Here is a 10,471-nt window from a genome sequence, read left to right as displayed (position 1 = left end):
CAAACCTTCTAAGACCCCTCCCACTGCACTTCTTTTTTAGCTGTCTGTACTGTTGATCAGTCATTTTGATCAGTCATTCTTTACCGAAGAAGTGTTTTAGAATATTTTCCCTAACAGTACTGTTGATCAGTCAGCGGGATAACACCTTTCAAAACATTGAGCGATATCTCACACAGAGCATTAATAAAATCCATGCTTGCATTACAAATAATATTCCTCCGTACGCTGGGTGGGGATTTATACAACAACTCCAACAGTGCAATGTTTCTCTGCATCCGTGAATACGACATCCTTTTTACCGCTTTAGCAACAAATTCTGAACTAAATACATGCAGCTCAAGTTCCTATGATGAACGTATTGTGTGAACACATTTTGAACTTCTATGCTGTCAGACGCAGTATTCATCACATCGTTCTTATCCGGAGGTAAAAGGACATCGTCACTCAGAGACTCCGGTATACCATTCACAAAGGTGATTTTTCTTATATATATATATATATATATATATATATATATATATATATATGTGCACAGGACCCTCAAGCTCCCAGGCCTCTGGTAGAGGACCCGAGCTTGAAGGATAAACCGCCCGCAGGGGCGTGCTGGTTTTTATATATATATATATATATATATATATATATATATAACTGATTGTATCTGTTTGGAGTTTACAGTGAGCACTGAGGGAAGTCAGAAGTGGGTTTAAATTGGGATTCTGGGTAAAAAAGGGGGTGTAGGAAGTAGATTTAGGACATTTCACATTTCACAGGTGCTGTCTTAGAGCTTTATTTATTTGTTGTGGATAGAAGTAATTATGACAAAATAATAATGAAACATTGAAAACATAAAACCCGTTGAGGGGACAGATAGGGTTGGGCAATTGAAAGGTTTCATTTTGTTTAGCATAATCTCTTTTGTTATATTTTAGCCTTTTAACATGCAGGTAAACTTAATGGGATAAATTAGGAATTATGTCGTGTTTCTTAGGAAACACGAAAAGGGAAGAACTGTCATGTAATTAATATATTCTTAGTGCTTATTTTCTAATTATATTGTTTTATGTACTTTAATAATGAAGGTTTGTAAAGCAAGGCCACTTTTGACTCACAAACTAAGTGCTCAGCCAGACTGAAAAACAGGAAGTTAGTGTAGAAATATACAAGCATATTAATAAATACAGGAAGCCAGATAGAAAAAACAAACTTGTACCATATAAGGAGTTGTTGAAACTGTGTGACGTGTAAAGTACCAAAATAACACCTATATGAGACACATTTTTAGCTTCTAATGTTAGAGATCCTACAACTGCCATTGGGCCCATCTAATCTCTTCCGGAAGATGATTGAATAAAGAATTATAAATGTTTTGACCACTATGAGTCGGGTTTTCTCTGTTCTATCATGGGGATCAAAGAATCGGGTTTTAATACCAGTCCACTGCTGCCACCTGTGGCCAAGTGCCATAGCCTACTACTAGATGAACTTGTGACACACATCTGCAGCAGAGGCTGAGTGGCTGCTCTCACACCTGGAGCATCCAAATTGACCCACAAACACGCTGAAAGATGCAATGCCATCAATGTGGATTGTCAAGACTGAGAGACCTCTTCCCTCTGACCCCTCCCCAAACCCTCAAACCCTCCTACCCACCTCGACATACAAACTCTGTGTGGCTTCACGTGTTTTGTTGATGTTTACATGATCGAAATAACTTGAACACAAACACAAACAAACAAAGAGGAAGACCGCACCGGAAGGAAACAACTACAAGTCCCAGCATCCTCTGTGTTTAGGGAGGTGCAGTGAAAGTGAAAGTATTGAGCCTCCGTTCAGAGCAGCAGGAGGAGGAAGGTGGAGCTGAGGCAGGTGAGTGTTAACATGAATATGTTTCTTCTTATGACATAAAATAATTCCACGCTGTACACTGACTTCATTTACTGAGGTTATATTTATCGAGTTTTTATTTCCTGATGTTCGTATGTGTCATACGTATTCCAGTCGACAATTCTGAATTATAACTAACATTAAAAACACATTTAAGGAGGAGAGAGAGCAAAAAATTTCGATTAACATCTGATGTTTGGGTTGTAGTTATTACAAATATGGTCGCAGCTGTGGTTCAGGTTAGAGTGAGTGTCCATGGAATAAATGTAAGTCAGTGAACTGGAAACATGACTGTGTTCAAACTTTGTTTTCCTTTTTATAATGAGTCTAATCAAAGGTGGACAGAAGTATCTCCACTGTGACTTTTCTGTGTCACCATCAGAGCTTCTGCACAGTGTTTCTGGGGCAGATAACATTGCAGCATTATGGAGACATTATGGAGACAAAAAGAAAAGCGTCTGGACTTCTTTAAGTTAAACTTAAAGGAATCCAGACGCTTTTCTTGGACTGTTGGTTTCAGTGTTTAGTCTCATTCACACACTCCCTCAGACTCTTCACACACACTGATTTGCTGACATAAACACACTCCTGTGTGCTTCACACACACACTGAGGACCATCTACAGACTGTGAGCTCCGTCTTCTTTGTCTTTGGAGCCGAACTCTGACAAAGTTAGGAACAAAACTTGCTCCAGCGTCTGAACTTTCCTCCTAGACTCAGTCTGAGCAGTCAGACCACATATTTCTAAAGCAGCACATGAAGGTGTGGCTCACACACACACAGGTGAAGGAAACAGCTGCAGTATTAAAAACTGCTTCACTGTCTACAAATATATGAACTGAATGTTTCTTTCAGGCTGTAAAAACCTTGTTTATCCTCCATTACAGTCCTGCATTCAGAGCATTACTTCTGTTATATTAGTACATGTATTTTATTCTGATGAACACATGAAACTCTGAGCTGGATTGAATCCATTGAATCAGAGTCCAGGACTCAGACTAAACACACTGAATGTGTCCTGAGCTCGGCCGCTGTTCCACAGTAACTGCTGTCAGAGTCACTGTTACTGAGTTAGCTTAGCTAGCAGAGCAGCTAGCAGTTAGAGTATGAACTCTGTAAGCAGTCAGCTCGGTCCTGGACGTTGTTACTGACATAAAGCTGCTCTCTGCAGCCATGTTTGACCTTTGTAGGACTACAGTAATGGAGGATTTGGAGGCTGAACTCGGCTCTTTGACACTTTTTGTAGTGAACTGATGAAAGCTGCGTCTCAGATGGATGTTAGTCCAACACATCAGACACGACCTCTGCAGCTCTCAGTTGATGTGCACATGAATGATTTGTGTTTCCTCTGCAGGTGAAGGTAGAAAGTGTGTGTGAGCTGATGTGAATTGAGCAGCATGGATCAGTGTGAGGACAGAGAGGAGGGAGTCCCTCCCTCTAAAAGCACTCTGTGTGGGGAACATGAGAGCCAGACCAAAGCTCAGAGGTGAGATGACCATCTCTAACTGTCCATGACTCTTCTCCATGTCACAGCTCAGCACTCACATCACTGCTGCATCATTATTCACAGGAACCCGCCTGGACCTCCACCCAGAAGTGTGTCCTCTAAGAGCAAACGGGTGAAGCATTTCTTTCGTAATTTAGGGCAAAAAAAGTCATCTGACAAAAAGTAAGTTCATGTCAGTATTAAAATGTTTGAAATTTTAATCAGCTTTTTACTATTTAACGATTTAAATAATATACTATTTACATAGTTTATACTTTTTATGTAATGTATTGGTCACATTGGATGTGACACATGTTCACATATTTTTAGCGTCAATGAGAAACCATCCAGCTCTGTGTCCTTAAAGAGTGACTGGTCCAATCATCGATTCATTGGTTTTAAATCCCAGCCTGTGTCTGCTGCAGAGAGGTGAGCTGTTAGTAACAAGAACTCTCTGATTTAAATGATTTTGATGTTTCCTGGTTTCTAAAATGCATCTCTGTAGCAGAGCAGTGTCTCCAAGGACACACAGGCTCAGCTGTAACTGTCAGTTTATCTGGTTTAAGACACATTTGGACTCAATTGGCTGTTTTTAACTATGTATTTTAATCAGAGGTGTAAATCTAGACCTCACACATCTGGATCCTAAACTATGATAGAAACAGCTGCTAGCAGTGGGTAGTTTGACTTTGATACGCTGCTCTAGAAAGCAAACAAAAGTTTGTGCAGCTCCTCTTCAGAAAAGTGTTCAGAGAGCAGCTGCTGTATTAGACAAAGGCTCGTCGTGTGAGCCCAGATGTGTGTAACAGCTGGATGAAGGAGAACCATCACAGTCGCGTCTCCATCCCGCCTTTATTAATGAACTTCCTGTTGCTTGCAGATGACAGGAACACAAAGTGTTTGTGCCACGTGATGCTGCAGGATTTGTTAACGTGTCCATGATGGTAACATCTCCTCGTCTAACTGCAAACACATGAGCGCTCCTAACGGCAGCTATCACAGCCACACAGGCAGACTGTGTCTCACTGTTGCATTCAGGGACATTTGTTTTCCTGTAAAAAGCTGAACTCTAATCTAAGAGGACTGTTACTGACAGGAAACAGCTGCATTATCTGCAGTCTGTGTGATCACAGCTGCTTCAATCACTTTATCAGAGAATTGATCATTGAATAAAACATGTTTGTGTCTGCAGAGGTCAGAGGTCACAGTCTGCAGGATCCAGCTGTCCGTCTGTGAGGAGTGATGGGTCCAAAGATTATCCTCCAAACTTCAGTGCTGAACCTGAACCAACGAGGTCAGAGACCTGTGATGACTCCTTTACATGTTTGTGTTTTCCCAAAGAGGCAGCTTTATTTCAGCTGTGAACATGCAAACAGCAGAAATAAGGAAACATAACTGTAGGTTTGCAGTGAATGAAGCCTCAGCTCGATGCTCCACTTTGTCCCTCTTTTCCTTCTCCAAACAGCCACATCAGGAGTCTCTGATGGAGTTTTAAAATATTTAATTACAAATGTCCAAAGATGGGTTCAGGATACCTGAATCCACAATTATTAAAGCTAAAATAGTTCACAGGGTTTGGACTTTGTTAGGTGACGAGAGAACATCAAAGTGTTTTTTATCTTTAAACAGTATTTTTATCACTTCAGTTGCTCTCACAGCCCTGTTTGTTATTTTAGTAAGTAAGTAAGTAAAGTTTATTTATTAAGCGCTTTTCATAGACAGGTAGTCACAAAGTGCTGCACACAGAGATTAAAATAAACAGTACGATAAATAGCAAAATGCACAATATACACAATATAGAGTTTAAATGTAAATTAAAAATATAACAATGTAAACAGCATTGGTCAACAGAAAGCTTGTTTAAACAGTAAAGTTTTTAACTGTTTTTTAAAGGATCCCACAGAGTCAACCAAACGTAGTTGTAGAGGTCGACTGTTCCACAGCCTTGGTGCCACAGACTGAAAGGCTCCGCCCCCTTTCGTCTTCAGACGTGTTCTGGGAACAACCAACAAACTCTGAGTCTGTGAGCGGAGACAGCGAGCAGCAGTGTATTTAGTGAGAAGCTTGGATAAATAATCTGGGGCCATTTAGTGCTCTGTACGTTAAAACAATCATTTAAAAAGAATTCTAAAATCTATTGGGAGCCAATGTAAAGAACATAAAATAGGAGTGATGTGAGCTCGCTGGGTAGAGCGAGTTAGTAGTCTGGCTGCTGCGTTTTGTACAGCTTGGAGGCGAGAAAGAGATGATTTATCCAAGCTGGTAAACAGGGAATTACAATAATCTAAACGCAATGACACAAATCCATGGACAATTTTTTCCAGTTCAGCTAAGGAGACCATATGTCGCAGTTTAGAAATATTCCTTAAATGAAAGAAACAGGAACGAGACAGAGACTTTACATGTGAGTCAAGGCCCAAAGAAGAGTCAAATATTATTCCAAGATTTCGAATATTTGGCTCAGCAGAAGAACAGAAAGGGGCAACAACTTGACTGATTTTAGAATATAGATCAGGAGGAGCTATGATCATGGTCTCTGTCTTGTTCTAACAAGGTAGCTGTTAGAAAGCCAGTCAGAGATTTGAGTTAAAGCCTGGACTAGGGTGGACAGCCTATCCAGCTGATGAGGCTTAACCAGAGCTCTTATGTTTCACTCAGTGCTCCCACCAAACACCTTGGAGGACACATTAGTGTGATTTAGATTTCATTGGTGTAAACACCAGTCACACAAGCTAACCCATGGAGGCAGCAGCAGGCTTTGTGTTTGGTAAAGTCTGTTGGCTTAAACTAAGAGAGTTTAGTTTGTTAGCACAAAGAGCTGTCAGCTAAAGCCCCGAATGCACTTTGAATACAGACGAACTGAGAAAAACACTTTAAATACAGCAAACAGTCAAACTGACAACATGTTTTTCTGCTGATCATCCACAGCAGTACGTTTAGCATTCATGCTAGCAGCAGGCTATGACTGTTAGGGTTGCCAACCGTCCCTTAAAAAACGGAATCGTTTTTTTGTAGAAACAAAAGCACACGTCCCGTATTGAGCTAATAAGGGACGTACTTTGTCCCGTATTGAGCTAATAAGGGACGCACTTTGTCCCGTATTGAGCTAATAAGGGACGCACTTTGTCCCGTAATACAGTGAGAATCAAAAGTGGTCTATAAATGTTTATGGAATTAACGCTTTGTTTGAAAACATAATTCCAGCCCCTCTCCTGATTTGTGACCAATGAGCTGACAGCACACTTATGACAATTCAGATTACCGCTCATCTCATTGGTCGAGGAAAGGTCGCTTGCGGAGAAAATACCGGAAGACAACAGATGACCACAACAAGAAGCATGGCCAACAGGGAAACATACGCCGACACTGCGGTGCAAGTCTCGGACGACAGTACACCTAAAGCTGGGCAGACACTGTGCGATTTTTTCAGTCACGTTATTCAGCTCCTGCTCAAACTGCACGATTGACTCGCAGTTGGTAGGTCACGATGCAGGTCTCACACTATACCGCCCGATGCTCTGATGCGACCTGAGTGCTCACACTGTGCCTCCATAAAATGAAGGTTATAACAGAAAATCTGTCGCTCTCTCTGTCTTTCACTCACACAGACACACCACCACCATCAACTTTGCTAAATTGCTAATGAAAAACATTGATCAGGCAGCTGTGATTGAGCAGCATGTAAATCCAACTATTTTCACGGTTGTTGTGGTCGTGATAATTTTGTGATGCCACATCGAAAAGGCTCGGATGAGCTTTCCAAAGTTCTACAGTTGTGCCTCCATCGCTTGTGTCCAGATCACACGCTGCACAGCCGTGCTGCTCCGTCTTTTTCACCAACGTTTACGTGTTTGCGCGTGAGCAGTGTGAACGGCTGTGGTGACACGCTCACGAGCGATTGATGATCGGGAGCTGGTCGTGAGGTGTTAATCGCTTCTCGTTACCCCACGTATACTACACGATGCACGATGAAGGCCAAAATCGGGCCGATCGCCAAATCGGTCGCATGACTCAAAAATCATCTCAAAATGGGCCAAAAATCGCACAGTGTGAGCCCAGCATCAGAGCAGCAATGTTTGTTCGCTCAGAGAAAGAAAAAAAGGCTGCAAAAGTACAGGGAGGAATGGGAAAAGGAAAACACCTGGCTGGAAAAGTGCACGATAACACATATAAAGCGCACTGCACTGTGTGCCGGCGCACTTTTTCCATAGGCATGCTTCTAATGGTGGGCACATGAAGAACATGAGGGGCGTGAAAGCTCGGGGAACCCTTAACCAATTTGTTGTCCACCAGGCCACGGCAGAAACAGATATGGTATGTAAACACTGGTTTGTTTTTTAAACCCTCTGGTTAAGGTTAATATGGGCATGTGCAGTGAATATCAGCGCTATGTGGCCAGAAGTGTGATAATATAATTTATTTTGTGTAATAAACAACTGCAAGGATAGATGATTACAACAAATAGATGACTAATACATAAAAGTAATACATAGATGAATAATGATGATGAGTTATGATGCGTAATCATGGGAACAAGCGGGTTTACAAACAGGAGCAGCTGATTAGCATTAGAAAAGCTGAAATAATACCTCAGCTGAAGCCAATTGTACTAAATGCACTATATGTGCACTGTTACAAGAATATTTTTCGTTCTATTGCTTTCTATTAATTTATATAATTTTAAGTTAAGCAGGACAGAGTTCTTTTAAAGAAAGATTTACTTTTATTCTCAAAAGTTAAGCATGACAGGCTTCTGTTTAAGAAGGAGACCTGTTTTACTGTGTTAATGTTGTCATTGTGAGCTAAAAATAAATGGCTAAAGGATCATTTGTTTCCCATATGGTCATATCACAAAGAATAGAATATGCATCTGCTTAAATCAAATTCAAGTCAAATGGTTAAAAAATAATTTCACACACACAAAAAAGAGCTAAAAAATTCACCACACTGGGAAGGGTGAAGACAACTAGGTTGCCCGGCCCTGGCCACGAGGTGTCCCTTATTTATTTTTCAGGGAGTTGGCAACCCTAATGACTGTCCACTGAGCACCAACACAGGTAGGAGTGAGCAGTGATGAAGCAGGACTGTGGGCAAGTTTGAGCTACAATCCTATTGGCTTCTCACTTTCTCCAAAGAAAAGGGGAAAAATTCTTGGTGTTGTGAAGATGTGAGTTGGTCTTGTTGTCGTGGGGCTGGAAGGATGCTGGCAGTGAGAGGCTTTTCATACAGTGTTGAGTAGCAGAATGAGAAGAAAGCCACTGCACATGAAACAAGGTGCTCGTAGAGTTTGTTTACTGTGTTTGTGCCACAATGTCAGATCAGTTGTAGATTCACATGCAGACTTGTCCAGTGAAACCAGTGCAAGTACTGCAGTACAGAGCAAAGACTAAGCAAGCCAGGAGAGCTCTCCAACTTTCTGAAAGTATCAGGATATTTGAGTGATAAGAAAAAGTGGATCATGCAACAATGTCCCTCAGCACACAAAACAATCAAAGCAGAATAAATATAATGTTTTAGATCAAACACTTACAGGGACCTGAAGACAGAGAACCAACAAAATGTCATGGCTAACAGAGGAACTCAAGCACAGACTGAGTTCTGACAAACAAAAAGGTGACAGTTTATTTACCAAAGGGGTGAACCACAGTGCTCTATATATGTACAGTGAGTTGGGGAGGGGGTCCAGGGCTCCAGGGAAAAGAGGGAAGGGAGTCCACTCTCACTCCTCTTCAGTCACTCTTGTCCTGCTCTCCACTCACACAGCCACACACAGGAATCACAGGTAAGCGTCTGTAACCAGGTCCGGGGAAATATTTACTCAAAGTATACACAAAGTTAACCCAACTGGTGAATTAAGAGAGAGATTTCTTAGCAAGGAGCTGAGATCATGAACACAGGAGGGTCAATGTCCCAGCGACAAACTGCTCCATGCCGCAGCGTTAAATGGTTACCGGTAAGCCCAGGTGAGTCAGCAACAGGTGGTGTAATCATCATAACTGTGTGGACCAAGAGCGAGAGGCCATTACAAGCTCCACCCAGGCAGGCAAAACGCTAGCAGGAGAGAGCAAAACATAAAACCTGAAAAGCCATCATGAGCCAGAGACACAGAGTTTATACTAGAAGAGAAACCTGCTCATCTTCATCATGTTTGTTTAAATAGAGAAAATCAGAAGTCTCTGTGTGTCAGACCACGGCTCTACACGGACACTTCTAAGCTGCTTCAGAGTGAACTGACCCAGATAATCTGCACACAGCGGCTGTAAAACAGTGAAAGTCATAACTGTCTCTCTCTGATGGAAAGCTTTTATTGTGAAGTCAGGAAGTCTGCAGGAAGTGTTGAGTTTGTATTCATCACTCAGTGTTTAATGAGACAGGCAGACAGGAAGAGCAGCTCATTAGTGTTGATGAAATCAAAGGAACTGTGAGGAACTGCAGTTTGGTCACATCTGGATGTTTTTCACTGACAGTAAATGTTTTAGTGATAAAGAAATGTGTTCACAGAGAGAGGAAGAGGAGTGGTGTTTGTGATGAGGAGCAGCTGTCCTGCTGTGCTTTGTGTCAGGACGTCCTGAAGGATCCAGTCTCTACCAGCTGTGGACACTGGTTCTGCAGACAGTGCATCTCCTCATACTGGGACCAGTCTGCTTCATCGGGAGACTCCTCCTGTCCCCAGTGTGGAGAAAGATCCAGAAGCAGAGCTGGACTGCAGACAGCCAGTCAGAGCAGCTGTGTACAAAGTAAGACTGAACATCTGTCTGCTGATGGACTCATTTCTGAAAACTGGACTTCTTGTGTTGTTCAGACATTGAAGAGTTTTCTTTCTCTTTAGTCTCATTGTTTTTCTTTCTTTCAGCAGATGTTGGTCTGCAGGAGGTTTTAGATGAACATAAGATCAGTCTGAGGAGGAGATGTGAACGTGTGACTGAAGGAAGTGATGAAACAGGAAGTAGAACCCTCCTCAACAGGATCTACACTGAGCTCTACATCACAGAGGGACAGAGTGAAGAAGTTCATACCCAACATGAGGTGAGGCAGCTGGAGACAGCTTCCAAGATGGACGCCCTCCATGACGCTCCAATCAGGTGCCAGGACATCTTTAAA

General features: G+C 41.9%; 2 protein-coding genes across 2 annotated transcripts in view; both read left to right on the top strand.

Moving 5' to 3' along the window:
- LOC309700493 (uncharacterized protein) overlaps positions 1-10,471 on the top strand; it is a 2,098,293-nt gene that overhangs the window by 1,411,306 nt on the left and 676,516 nt on the right. The gene's annotated exons all lie outside the window — the stretch shown is intronic.
- On the top strand, positions 1,809-9,825 carry LOC309701209 (uncharacterized protein). Its single transcript, XM_082525290.1, has 7 exons — positions 1,809-1,866; positions 3,239-3,370; positions 3,455-3,553; positions 3,701-3,799; positions 4,563-4,664; positions 6,628-8,212; positions 9,134-9,825. Exons 2-6 carry the CDS (start codon positions 3,282-3,284, stop codon positions 6,692-6,694), a joined length of 456 nt encoding a protein of 151 aa, XP_082381416.1. The 5' UTR covers positions 1,809-1,866; positions 3,239-3,281; the 3' UTR covers positions 6,695-8,212; positions 9,134-9,825.

Source organism: Aulonocara stuartgranti (genome assembly GCF_965226115.1).
Source record: "Aulonocara stuartgranti genome assembly, chromosome: 3".
NCBI lineage: Eukaryota > Metazoa > Chordata > Actinopteri > Cichliformes > Cichlidae > Aulonocara > Aulonocara stuartgranti.
The sequence above is the reverse complement of the archived record's forward strand: the minus strand, read 5'-3'. Positions and strand labels throughout refer to the sequence as shown.

What these genes read in the sequence shown, in the direction of transcription:
- LOC309701209 (XM_082525290.1), top strand. Translation starts at nt 3,282, where the DNA reads ATGGATCAGTGTGAGGACAGAGAGGAGGGAGTCCCTCCCTCTAAAAGC. An exon ending in AGCCAGACCAAAGCTCAGAG is followed by an intron (nt 3,371 to 3,454) that starts GTGAGATGACCA and finishes CATTATTCACAG; the next exon opens with GAACCCGCCTGGACCTCCAC. An exon ending in AAAAAGTCATCTGACAAAAA is followed by an intron (nt 3,554 to 3,700) that starts GTAAGTTCATGT and finishes ACATATTTTTAG; the next exon opens with CGTCAATGAGAAACCATCCA.